The 14,380-nt window shown below is 43.1% G+C and overlaps 1 protein-coding gene across 1 annotated transcript; it reads left to right on the top strand.

Annotated features, from left to right (window-relative positions):
- Window positions 1-529: 529 nt before the first annotated feature.
- On the top strand, window positions 530-14,058 carry CDHR5 (cadherin related family member 5; the record flags this gene model as incomplete). Its single annotated transcript, XM_082000234.1, has 14 exons — window positions 530-608; window positions 839-1,017; window positions 1,919-1,969; window positions 2,313-2,405; window positions 2,531-2,629; window positions 3,992-4,102; window positions 4,454-4,630; window positions 5,039-5,129; window positions 6,704-6,801; window positions 7,575-7,781; window positions 8,827-8,943; window positions 9,874-9,946; window positions 12,437-12,588; window positions 13,471-14,058. 14 exons carry the CDS (start codon window positions 530-532, stop codon window positions 14,056-14,058), a joined length of 2,115 nt encoding a protein of 704 aa, XP_081856360.1.
- Window positions 14,059-14,380: the final 322 nt, after the last annotated feature.

Below are 14,380 nucleotides of genomic sequence, written 5' to 3' on the forward strand. Positions count from 1 at the left end.
AAAAAGCCTGGCTAAAATCAATAAGATACAGAGGGTATAGTAGCATCATTATGCCTTTTCCCAGGAAGTGATCTGACCAAAACAAACCCTATCTCTGGCACATCAGAAACATAATTTTGCCCACTTCCTCCCTACTGGGAGAGGCTGGAATATACAGACAGCTTCCTGAATGTCAGCCCTTGTCCTCCTTCATGCTCATGCTCATCTCAGGGGGCTTGGCTCTGAATTCTGAAATGCTTCAAATATATCCTTGCTCCTACATAGAGAGTTTAGGATAGGAAAGACCCAGGAACAAAATAGAAACAGGAATTTATATGTTATCATGTTCCGTGACTGGTAAATATCTTTCAATTAGTCATCCAATGAGGCAAAGAGGCAAAGGTTGAACTGTAGCAATCCACTCCAGCCAGCCAATGTTTTTTACCTTTTTTGAAACAGTGAACACAGAAGACGGCACTGGGAGAAACAGGGAGAGAAAAGGATCATCTTAATCAGAAACAGGAATTTTTTCAACAACTGGCAGCTCACCATGGCTGTTTCTCACTGGCTCCTCACTTCTGTGCTCCTTCTGCTGCTCTTCATAACACAGGTTTCAGCACAGCAACAAGGTAAGCTCTTGCAGGAGGTCCATGACCACAGAGGAATAACCCCCATGGCAGCAGGTTGCACCATTATGGGTGGGAGATGTTTACACTCTTGCTCTGAGACAGCTTTCTTTAATGACCTTCTCTCCAATGGTAAACAGAGGGGTCTCGGGTCTCAGGTCTCACATCTCACCCAACTCTGTCACAATGTGAATCCTTGGGCAATTTTGTGTCTTATTTGTATGTTTTTCCAGGATGTTCTGTCAATAATAGCAAACCAAGCGTTTATGAAAATAACCCTCCTGGCTATGTGGTGACCACTATCCATTTGGAACCAGACTTCACTGTAATGATTGATCCTACTTCCCCCGATGTCAGTTTTTTCACTATACAGGGGACCAAGCTGCAGCTGAGCCGAAGCGTGGACTATGAGGTAAGCCTTTAGTTGGCAGGCTGTAAGGATAAGATGGATAATGCTGGGATGCAATGAGTTTCAGCCTGGGGTCTTGGACTTCCAGGAATTCATAACTTGTTTCTAAAGGATCTCGGAAATAACTTTGACAAATAAACCTATTTCAGTTGGGTTTGAGTTCACTGCTTGGGAGGTAAGCCCTTCCACGAGCTGAGTATAGGGAGGAGGGGATGCATGGTATGCCTTCCTTCAATGAGTCTGTATGAATTGAAGTGATGGGAGGTTTTAAAACCAAAAATGTGACCACTGCAGTGTCCAGAGCTCTCCAGGATTCAAGTAAAATGATCTCTGTTCACCTGTAGAAAACACAGCTCTGAGCAGCGAACTGACCTTGTGTGAAGCATAAAGGCAGTATAAAAGGTCAGTGTGTTCAGTTAGGTTGCTGCTAAATTATTTTACCATCCTGCAGCACTCTGTACACAGCCACAAGCGTCCTTAAGCTTCCTTTCCCCTACTGTAACAACCCACATTTATTTGAGTGAAGAACAGCAGAGTTAACACCCTGCAGGCAACACTGTACTTGTTGGATGGTACATTTCTCTTTCATTCAATTTAAAAAGAAATCTGTCTGAATTCCCCTGAAGTGTGAGAAAATGCCCGATTAGCTCTGCCGATATGTTACACGAATCACAGGGAGAGAAGCTGGAAGATCGGTCTGCTTTGACTCCATCATAAACAAGATCCTAGCACTGATGGGTGGCTGTAAAGGAAAGAAAGACAAAGTTAGATATGCCTGAAAACAAGATAAAGCCCAGCAGCATTTCTGATTCAGCAATATGTGTATTTGTCTCATTTACTTTAGAAAGAGTTAGTACATTTTGGCTTGTTTCCACAATGGCTGGATTTTTGTTTTTGCATACAGAAAGACACCTTGCTGATGGTGTACCTGATTTGTCGGAACACTGCTGGGCAGGTGAGTGCTTTTCCAAACACTCAGCCTTGTTACAAGGTACTGCAGGACACCACGTACTTCCCTCTGCTCTTCTTAGTCCACAGACCAGGATCAGAAGATGTCCTTTTCTTTGCAGATGTACACACTCCTCTTTACAGTCAAAGAGAGAGTGCCCAAGGCTCTGCAAATGCGGAGAGGGTGGGAACAAAACCCACAACCTCCCCCCAAACCGTGGGCTGGCTGCAAACCCAGCCCCATCCAGCTGTGCTCCTTACGCCATCCCCTCTGGTCACTCTGCTAATCAGGATCAGCCTCTAACAGTCTTATTTTTGTATTTGATTCTCTTGCTTTACCCTTTCTGCAGAGCGATTATTTGGAAATTCTTGTGACCATTCTCAACATGAACGATAACAGCCCAGTGTTTAAGCAAACGAATCTCACCGAAGTTGTTCCTGAGGTAAGTGTTTTATGGAAGTGAAGAGGGCACTGGGTTACCCAGTGCTGTGGGGCTAAGGAAGGCTTAGCAGGGAGAAGTCTTCAGCCCATTTCACAATGAGAATAACCACAGCAACTTTGTTTCAGGATACAAAAGTGAATGCAACCATTGTAGCCCGTGAAGATTTAAGCGCTAGTGATGCTGACCTGGACACCATCTTTTATGAACTCACAACAATAGTGCCGGTGAGCATCTTTGTTTTTTGGGGAAAAAATAGTAGCTCTAGAGAAGCCTTTGTGTTTAATTCAGAGGAGCCCCAACTTTGAGGCTAATTTAGTTCTCTGACAGGAAGAGGTACATCTTTTGCAAAAACCAGACGTTGGTTTGGTTAGCAGAACAGAGCAATCGACATTGCAGGTATTGAACTCTTTTACTGCTCACACTTTTATTACACTGTACAAATTAAACCTGCATCTAGGATATTCTGAGCCATATGATCCAGGGAAGTCCTGTTGGGATGGTATGTAAACATATCAGGGAAACCTTTGTACCTCACAGAGTTCAGAACTGCACTGAGCCGGATAGGGAAAGAAGGAGTTATTTTCCTGTTTGCCAACAGTGTCCATGCAGAGCGGAGATAACATGAGTTGCCCAAGATCACACAAAAAGTCTTTGTCTGAGCCAAAGACAGACTCCACTTTCCCCAGGTCCCAGTTTAGTGCCTTAGTTTATTTGCTCTAAGGGGTTTGCTTGCTAACATGGGAAATGAATTGTATGCATTAGTTAAATTGGTGCCAGCCTAGAGTGCAAGAGCTTGCTAGAAACAAAAAAACCCCCAGAAATTAAAGAGAAAAACAAAATGTATATTTACAGTTTTTAAAAGCATTGTGGAATGAGCAAGCAGTGTCTGACATGCTGCCTCCATTACCTCCATAACCCCAAAGATTTTAAGGGTTGTGAACAGAAACCACAAGTTTTTGAATTTCAGCTCTGGGACCAGACTTTGCACTCACATTGGTGTAAATCCAGAGAGATTTAGAAATTCAGAGAAATTCTAGTCAAGACATAAGATGAAAGGAGAACCAAAGCAAGTGCAGAATATTATAGAGTAAAATGCAACATACGTTATTTCAATTTGGCTTTACAGTTGCTTCCAAAGTTCAGCTGTGTTAGGCTAAGGCAAGTCATGTTGCCAACTCGCAGAGGCTCAGCCATCTTTGTTCTGTTTTGTGCATGGATGTGAGATTGCTTGGCTGTCATGGACCCAAAATCAAGGATTGTTGGCAATATGTTGAGTGTAGGAAATAAATGAGGTGAAAGACTTCATTCGGTACCTGCCGAGCAGGTAGGCAGGCAAAGCAGGGGATCTTGCAGAAGAAAATTCACAGGAACATGAACAAACCTTTCTGACAAGCCAGGCAACTCCATTGTGCAATACCAGAGATTAAATAGATCTGGCATTCTCAAGCTGCCCACCATGCCAGCCCGCCTGTCCAGGTCCCCAGGATTAAAGATCTGATTGGGATGACAAGCACAGCAATGAACAGTATTTTGAACATGTCTGTGATTGAATCTGCTAATACGGTTTTTTCTTTTCCCCCTGCCAGGGCACAGATGGTTATTTTGCCATAAAAGGAGTTAATAACCCAGAAATCTATTTACAAAAAGCATTGGACTATGAGAAATTTAAATTGACAACATTGGTTTTGTATGCAAGGGTAAGTTCTTTAGAAGGAACAAAATGCCATGTTTGCCCCAGTCTCTCTTAACTGAAAGGTAAGTCTGAATGGGAGATCTCTGGGATGGCAGGAGGGAGGGTGGATACTGGGGGGTGAATTTGGAACAGCCTTCCACCCTCCATAATTACACAGTGACAAGCTTGCATTCAGTCGACCTTTGTCAGCAGAATGAGATAATTCATTGCTTCAGCTAATCTCATATAAACTGCTAAGCCTTAGGCAGAATGGGGTTAAACCAGCTAAAAGGTCCTGGGCCACTTGCTTTTGCAGATGGGTTCTTCTTTTGGCAATAAAACTTGCATCTCAAGTATGCTTTGCCTTTGGGTACAGGATAGGCCTGTGGGCAGCATTGACACCACCAACACAGCTACTGCAACAATAAACATATTTATTGAACAAGCTGACACCAGATCACCCTGGTTCCTACCCTGTACCTTCATTAACATGGACAATAGCATTTGTATCAGCAGCCCCTATACTGGGAGGGTCAATATCTCCGAAATGTCGGTAAGTAGGCATGATCAAACAGGATCCTTGATGCTATTCTCAAACAATATCCAAATGCTATTCCCAGTGGGTAGTGCCACATAATTTCCATGAGCTTGTGCTGATCTCCAGTCATAAGTGCAGATGATTCAGCATGACAGGGAGCCTTCATCACCCTGGAAAGCGGAGGTTCCCCCACTCCAAACAGCACGGCTTGTCCTTGTTCCTGCAGCACATGACAGGAGAGGCAAGAGCTGGAAAACCCTTTGCTCTAGGCTGTCTCATCTCTGCCCTGTTACAGCCACCTCCCAGCAGTAAATGCCATTCTGCCCAGACAAAACCACCAGAGCCATACTGGGAGGGGAGAATGGTGCAAATGCTAATTTGGCGCTGTAGTGTGGTATGTAATGCTTTGCCTTGTTATTGCAGACAGAACCACTCATCCTAGAGCCGGGGCCTATCTATGCTATTGATCCTGACTACAGTATAAATGAAAAAATTGTCTACAGTATTGTTGGGGGTGAGTAGAAGTTGTCACCTTCCACAAACTGCATTGCTCATATATCCCCTACATTACCGGCCAAGAGGAGTTACCCTTCACAGCATTTGAGAGTTAAGGGCCTAGGGATTTGCCCCTCTGTTTCTGCCTCAGAAACATAACCAGATCCACAGACATTGTGGATTAAGTAGAAGAAAAGGACTGTGCAGAGAGGAAGAAAAAGAGAATTACAGTCCCACAAATCAATCTCAATGAAATCTGTTTCAAAAGGACTTTGTTTTTTTGGGAGACATGTTTTATCTTTAAGCTTTTATACTTGATTTTGCCAGTCTGGTCACACCACTTTCCTTCAGTCTTTGAGCTGAACCTATAATTCCCACATCATCAGCATAATTTTAATTCATTGCCAAGAATTATGTTTTTATTCCCCAGCACATTGCCACTATCTAATCTGTCTTGTTTTAGTCTTGATTTCAAAAATATTACTTGATTACAGTCAACTGATTGCCCAGTCATTGACGGGACCATTTATTTAATTCAAAGGATGTTATTTTTTTTTAACAATAGTGGGATTTTGAATAACTATCAAGGCAAAGGTAGATCATATTGGTCAGGTGGAGTGATCATTTGTTCATCTCTCTTTACCTATGCCACATGGCACCACATCTGTGAATATCCTCCTGATAATAAATACATTAAAGAACCTTAAATTCCACTGGCATTTTGGATGTAGTGTGGCCTCCCTACTCCACAGTCAATAGGGAGCCCCAGACTTGGGGACCCTTGTCTAAATACAGCCCACAGTGTCTCAGAGTGAGGAAGATAACTAAAATTTTGCTTATATTTTAACATATATCCAACATAGATGTTTTTATGGTTCAAATACAGATCAGAGATGTAGGAAGCTGATTTCTACCCCTACATCAATACAAGAAGGTTTTTGTGTCTAGGCTCCTTTTGTAGTCAGTAGAGAGAAATAAGCATTTCCAGGGCAGAATGCAGCTCACATGGATGCCAGTGTTCACAGTAAGTTGGATAAAACATGCACTGAGATGCCATTTTCTCTTCACAATACGGGTAACAAGATCAGATAGAGATGTCTCTCCTTTAGATGCCAAGAGCTATTCGAGAAAAATCTCCACCCAAATATTCTTTGTAGATTGGTTTCTTGCCTTTAAAATGGGAATAATCCTTTCCTTATCTCTCCTGAAGTGCAGTATGGGTTCAGTTAGGGTTTGGGTTCAGGTTAGGGAACTAAGGAGACCTCCAGTCCTCAAATTGCCCCAGAGTCTCTAGGCTCTAGGCATTTAGCAGAATTTAAGCTGGCTATATCTGGGTCTAGGCACTGGAATGCAAAGCTTTGCTGTCCTGCCTCATCTAGTTGGGTTCACACACATCTTCTCAATGCTTTTTGTCTGTTGAGTCCCTCTGAATCCCTGGCCAGCACTCCCAGCCCTTGGAGCAGCCAGGCAGGCAAGGAAAACAGCATTATGCCCTGGGGGTATTGTCACTAAGATGTGAAAAAATGAGTCAACGAGCTCCAGGTCACTTTATGAAGGCATCTGATGGTTGAATGGTCTTTCCGTTTTCTTTAGGGGATACAGACAAAGTATTCTCAGTGGATGCAGACACAGGGAATCTAACTATGAACAAAGCAGCAACTTCCCCAGACTCGTACCTACTGCAAGTCATGGTAAGTCTGATAATATTGCAGAAAACAACCCAGCATAGCTGGCTTTCTAGGAAGCAGCAGTCTTGATGTGACATTAATTACATTAATAATTAAAGGTAACACAGTTACACCCTTTCTTTTGGAAGGGCCTAGTATTTGACCAGTGACTTATGCCAACTTAAATGCAAAGCTCTTGCTGAAGTTAAGAGGCATTTTCCCTTATGTGTGGGTTGCAACATCACAGCAAATTAATGGAATGGCGGTATCTTGCTGAGTTGAAAGTATGGAGGAGCATAACTGGAAGGCTTTCTTGAGGCATGACTGGAGCTTGTGTTACAGTAGTTAATGTAACTCAACCCTAGAGACAAGCTGCTCTTTTGGCTACAGCTCAAGAGGAAAGGAGGCAGCTGAAAAGCACCCAGGAAGATGTGGACTCTCAGGCAGTAACTGAACTGACCCAAACCCTCATGAAGATGAGCAGACTGTCTGCTGCTGCTGGAATCTCACTGCTTTGTACTGGAGCATGGCAATTTGTCCAGACGTGGGCCTTATGGAGGGCAATATCTAGACTTTGGTCTAGACCAACACTGTGTGGAGGGCCAACAGCAGAAGCCAGTCAAAACACAAGGACTCCAAACCATAAGGCCACTTGTGATAGGCCAGGCTCAAAGTTCACTGAAAATGTTGGAAAGAACCCCATGGATTACAATGGGCTTCAGAACAAGCTTATCCTTTTGTGTCTCATCACTAATAGGAAAAGGCTAGCATCTCTCTCTCTTTCTGTTTCTCTCCAGGCCACCCAGGTCAACAACATTCAGAAATACTCTGTAGTCAGTGTAGAGATTAAGGTCATCAATAAAAGTGATTATCCACCGTACTTTGAGAGCAGGATCTACAACGGGACAGTATTTGTTGGTCTGGCCCCGAGAAGCTTTGTCTTCCAAGCTGGTGATCCTTCAAGCCCTCTGATGATAACAGCAGTGGATGATGATTTCCCTAATGTAAGAAACTGAAAATGTACTGCATTCTTTCTTACTGCTTCAGACTTAAAGCAGGATTAGAAAACATGAGGAAGGGGGCATGGGGAGAGGCAAACACATGTTTTCCTCTAGTATTCCATACTATGTTTCCCTGGAAATTCCGCATAGATCAGAACTGCTTATGGTGTGATGCAATGTGGAGAAGCTGCTGGACTTCTCTCTTTCAAAAGCCAGTCCCACACAGATCTATCTAGGTAAGCTGATCCACTGCAAAACAGCGTGCTGAGTAAAGCTCAGGGATAGAAAATACTGTGAATAGGTCCAGATCTGAATTAGGGCTGGGTTTTTCCTTGGCAGGATCCCAGGCAGAGTTGTCCTCTCTCTGCCAGGTCAAGGAGAGCTATTTGTGGACTGGCATTGGAAGAGAAGCCAGACCAAAGACAGCAGACTAGCAAGGACCTGCAGTCCTGTGCTGGAAATTGTTAACCTTCTCCCTGTAAGGACTCATTTTGAGAGAGCCATTTTAAAACAACATACGGGCAGAACGGGAAAAGATTTACTGACCAGCCATTCCCATCCTGCCCTATTAAATAAAGAAAAAAGTGCTAGTTTTATTGATGCTAAGGCTTCCATAAGAAGACTGGGGACCTAGTAGAGGAATAACAACCTAGACACAAATGAAAAAATTATGCAGACCTCAGCACAAGTATTACTCTCCATGTACATCCCCCTTTGGCACTGTATTAAAAGCAGAACTGATCAAATTTACAAGATCCCTTGCATAAATGTGTTTTGCTTAGGCAAATATTAAAGATACCAAAACAAGCAGGGTAAGACTTTGGATTTTTTTGGAGGCAACACTTTTAGGATACATTCTTGAACTCTGAGCAACAAGGTGAATGCACTTGAGTTCAACCTTTCTCACCTCCTCAGTCCAGATTTATTTTTTGCACTATACACCTGCTCATGCTTCAAGTGTATTTCACAAGTCCTGCCAATGGGTTGTTACGAAGATGCATGCAAAACACAGACTGTGGTTTAATCATTTGTTCTTCTGGCTTTTCAGAAAGTCAACCCAAACATTGAGTACTACATAAAAAACAGCACTGACTTCATTGCAACTAAAGATGGACTCATCCTGACAAATGTGATGCTGCAGTCACCAGGAACTGTAACCATTGAGGTAGGACAACTTTGTTCATTATCTTGCCAGGATCATGGAAGGAAGGGGTAGTTTCTAGTACAGAAGCACCAAGGGTGGAATTCCATTAGGTAAGGGATATAATGAAAGGACAGTTCTTGCCCCAACCATTTGTATCATAAACTTATAAGGATGGAGGGAGGTGAAGTAATACCAAATTTACCTATGTGATACAGGCTATATGTGGTGCTAGCTGTTGAAAGTTTCTCCAGTCCTGTGGAAGATATCATTGGAGACAAGCACAAAGTCAACTGGGGAGATTTTAGGAGCCTCTCTCCCACACTCTGATTCTAATTAACAAAAAACGGATGGTGACCAAGTGGGTAGGATATTGATGTGTAGGTATGGGTAGGTTATGATTGCTGCCATATACCCCAGCTCTAAAGGCTACAGCTCCAAACTTGGAAATCCTTTGGTAAATCCAGTACATTTTTTCTCAGGTCAAAGGAAGCAGTTAATAACTTCGGATGTTTTAAGGACCTAGATGTTCACTTTGTCCATCTGCCTGCCAGTGGCAACTGTCTCCCTTAAGACTTGCCTAGCACAATGCCATGCCCTGGGGAGCTATCTATCTGAACCAGTTTGACGATAGTGTTATTTTAGCTACACAAGCAGGGCAGACAGAGGTGCCAATACATATTGCTGCCTGCCCTGCACTACCTCATTATCTGTGTACACCACTGTGCTGCAAAGCTGTACACAAACGATGCACTTGGTTTTGGCCCAGGACAGGGAATCTTCAAACTCTTTCCTCTGTGACCAGACTGTCCAGCTACAATGAAAGGCTATTGTGAGGATGTGGTGAGAATACAGACAATGTACTTTGTCCACAAAGGGCCCACCACATACTTTGAGAGTGAGCTGGAGATCTAGGAGAAGTCCCTAAGCTATCTCTTTCCCATGTTCACATAGGCTGTTGGAAAAGATACGGTGAGCCTGCAGGAGGCGAGCACTGTAATCATGGTGGAGGTCATCCTTACCACAGGTAGGCTGGGTGTCTCTTCTGCTTTGTGGAGATGACTGGGGAGTCTTTTCCACTTCTGTGGGCAAACTGGCAATGACAAGTCACCCACTGAAATTTGTGGACCTCAGCTGAAGCCAACCCCATACCTACAGGAGGTTCTACAGTGACAGATAAGAGAGACAACACTCAAACAACATCTTTATGATGTGGTCACCACACGCCTCAAACAGCCTCCTATGACTTTAAGTAGTGCTGTGTATTGTAGTGTCTTTCCTTGTTATTCCAAAGCTAAATCTGGGGTTGCTTCATGCTGTTTTGTGCTTCAGAAATAACCCAGGATGTCTTATCATGGCAAAGAAGAGTTGCCCTGACACCTTGGTACATCATTGCTCCTTTTTACCCAAAAATAGAGAAAACTGCAACATTATTTCCTGTCTTATGCAGAGCAGACAGAAGTTGGCACACCTCCACAAAGCCAGGCTTCCTCTTGAACCAAGGCATTTTCTACTCAGGTCAGGTCAAGGTCTTATACTCCAAGATTTTAAGGTCTTACCAGGAGAAATGACCCATGAGAAGTAAGACAGCCACGAGGCTACATACATAACCCTCCAGCTATCATTTGGCTTTGTTGACATAAAAATAGCTTACACTTGCATACTTCTTAGAAATGGCTCTCCAGTAGATCTTATAAATCAGTTAGAGTTAAAGCTTATGAAACTTCCTATGCTTTGGATTAAGATGAACCAATATAAGGCATTTTCACATGAGGATAGGCAGATAATGCCCAGACTCCATTGGTTTCTGCATGATGATGCATGATTGAAGTTCCCAGTTGGGCTCTTCCATTACTTCACCCTCTTATCAGCACCATAGTGGGGATTTCTGGAGGAAAAAAAACAATGGGCTCCTGGGTGTAAATTTGGATTCCCTAAAGGTAGTGTCACTTCACAGCTAAAAAAAACGGCTGCGTAAAAACCACCTAACCCAATTTAAGGGCACAGTCGAGCTCAGCAGAAAGCTAGATCAAGTGTCAGTACACAGAGCTACAAATGCTCCAAACAGATATACCAACAGTTCTATGCAACTTTTAAATGTTGTCCTTGCTATTTAAACCACACAAAATAATGATGCTGGTGACTATGCAAAAAAGTAGATTGAAATTACACTGAATGGCTCAGAGCCTATGAGAGGAATTGTGCTTTATTCTATACTATAGCCAGCACCCAGGAATGGCCTAAACAGAGCTGAGATTACCATTTTCCTGGCCAATGTGTAGGATATTTAACCCTCAACTCTAAGAGGTGGTGTTAAGGAATGTGCATGCAACAGGTTGGAGAATGCTTTACTGAGTGTTGCAACATCCAGGGAGAAACTAGAGTAGTTTTTAATATACTCTCCTTCCGGGAAGTGGTAACTGTACATTGGCTTCTGGTTTCTGAGACACCGGTACTGGAGCCAGCTCACATGGATCTCAAGGTGAGTCATTCCATCAGGCTGTGCTAGCTTTCACAGGGGCACTGTGTGTTGCACAGCACAGAAGGAGTTAAGGGTGGTGGAGTTTCACATCAGCTCTGTGGGCTGTGACTTCCTAGGAGACATGATTAAGAAACAAAAATTCACTGACGTCCTAAACCCTCACCAATGTATTAATGATAAACTGAGGGTGCAATCAAATGAGAAAGGAATACTCAAAGTCCATTGTCACAAACAGGTCAGCAGGAGAACAAAACTGTTTCATTAATCATTAAACTTTAAAGAGACTAATTTACACTACAAAATGAAGCTGGAAAACTCAAAAATAAAGAATCCCACTGATAACAACAAGCAAAGCTGGTTAATCCTGAGGAAGTTACTGTCTTTCTACTATAATGTTGCTCTCCATAAATATATGCTTACACTGACCAGTGGCTGAAAGCATAAGCCACTCCTGAGAAGGCTGGTGTACAGCAACAAAAGGGCAAGAAAGGGTTTCCTGTCCTGGGGACCTTGTAATGCTTTTTTTTTTTTCCTATTATGCTTTTTTATTTCCTACGTTAATGTGCTCATCAGTATCAGAGGTGATCAGATTAAAGGAAGATTTGTATTTTCATACACATATGTATAAACATACCTAATTTTTGCATGCTGGTGTAAATGGATGAAGTGGGAAAGTACAAGATCTACCCAGCTTTACTCCATGTAACATATGCTTGCCTAATACTGTCACGTATATATTAGTTTAGTTAAATCATGGGGTAAAAGTCATTGTCCTGTAAATGGATGCTACTTCCACTTCACGTAACTTATTGGAAGTTAAAATATTCTGAGTGGTCACCTTAAAAAAAACCCTGCTTTTAGGACAGCACACAAATGGCCTTCTGTGAGATTAAATATATCACTGTCACATTCTGCAGCATAGCATGCTTCTTTGCCTTTCAAAATTGATTGGAGCTTCTCCCACAATGAAATGTTGTGTTAAACATGCTAGCTGCCATTTTTAGGCTTTGTAACACTGGTTTGTTTTTCTTGTAGCTGTAACCTCCTCTGATAAGATACACACTGCTCAGGATATGGCTATCTTAGGTGGTACATTAGCAGCACTGCTATTAATTGCCTTAGTCTTCCTTGGAGTGATGATATGTAAACAGTATGGAAAACCAGTCAAATATCTGATAAGGAAAAAGGTAAGTAAGTGCCTTGTTTGTACCTGAATATCTTAGAAGTAGAAAGTGAGATCTGAGGAGGTTTTAAAGTATGCATGGACTGTCTAAATACTATACATGTTTGTGTGAACTTGTGCGACAAAGGTAGCATCGCTTTGGTGGTGTTTGCTGTTAAGAGTTCTTTTCTGCCCTCTGAGGCTGGAGCCGTGTCGTAGATGATGAGCAGACATGGTAAGGAGAGGACCACAGCTCCATGGAGCACAAAATCTAGGATGAACGTGACACATATCAGAGGTAGTCTCTGAAAAACCTGTGTCTCTTATAAACCGGTGTTTATCCTCCCTCTATAGTCAATGGAGAGAAAGGTCCTTTCATATCCTATCCTAATGCCTGGTCTTAGACAGTTGTCTGCACCTGAGCTATTTACCTTTGGCACTCTTAAGTCCCTGCTAGTCTGATTACTTTGAAGTTTAGGGCGTAATTCAGCTGACCAGATGTTGGTCTCTGCCTTAGGATGGGACTGTGAGGAGCCTAGACTCCACTGACTACAGCATGAGTCCAGACCACGTAGCTCAGGTGAATAACAACAGTCCTTCTGTTTACCTCTGAGTAAGGTAAATCCCACTCCAGAGTAATACCTCAAATGTTTGGGTACAAACAGTATACACTGCTGTTGCTCAGCCCTCCTGGAAAACATACCCTTGCTTATCTGAAAAAATCCAGAAATTGAGTCAATAAAAAATAGCTGTTCTAGGGAGCTGTATCTTTCCCAGGCTTCAAATAGGTCTAACCTGTAAAACAAGCTGAAGGAGGAGCTCAGTCACTTCAGCCACCCCTTCCTCCCCACCCCTGCCCTGTTTCTTTTCCTTTCACTACAATCACAAGGTGTCTCTCCTCCTGTAGTTCTCCAAGGAAACCTCTGGGGGTTACCAGAACCGATCTTACAAGCAAGATGAACACCCAGATGTGAGCACCAAACAGCATGAGACGTCAGAAAATGGCAGCATCCAGCCAATGACACATGTGCTAGAGCAGCCAGCACTTTCCTTGCCCTTTTCCAATGCAGAAGAAATTAATAGCCTCCCAAATGCTTCTGTAGCTTCCACCATCATCTTTGACCAGGAAGAGAAAGAGAAAGAAATGGAAGAAGAGTCAGAGCATGAGAAAGAAGTGAAGTCTATCCTCAAAACAGATAGGCACGTGGCAGATGATGGCTACAAAGCTGTGTGGTTTAAGACTGATGTGGATCCAGATGCTGGAGAGAGGGTTGAAGTGATTGAGGACAGTGCAGCAGATGGCGATGATGACAGTGACCAAGACCTGCAGAATAATGAGGAGGAGGAGGAGGAGGAAGACAATTATGACAAGGATGATCATCACAGAGGGCTGGGAGTGTCCTTTCCCTTGGAGAGCTCATCATTCCCACCTAAAGAAGTGATAGTTGACATGTCTCGCACAGATGGAGTGACAGAAGATGACAGTGACCTATAACAGAAATACGCCTGCACTTCTGCCAAAAAAATGGGGAATCTCAGCTGCTTTGCTGACCTGAAGCCCATCTTTCTGCTCAGGGGGAAACTGGAACACAGGAGGGCGAGGTTGCCTGTCTGTCTTGTCTGAATGCAGCGGTTAAAGCTGGAAGAGATTACAGATAATTCAACCTTTTAGGGAGACCTTGAAATATCATGTAGGACTTTGGGTTGGGGGAACACATGTCTCATCTCACTACCTTCCTGCCTGTTCCCCTTGGGACCCCTTACATCACATTTCCCAAACAGGTTGCAGGTACAACAGAGATGTAGCTGAACTAACT

Source organism: Phaethon aethereus, assembly GCF_964289735.1.
Source record: "Phaethon aethereus genome assembly, chromosome: 5".
Taxonomy (NCBI): domain Eukaryota; kingdom Metazoa; phylum Chordata; class Aves; order Phaethontiformes; family Phaethontidae; genus Phaethon; species Phaethon aethereus.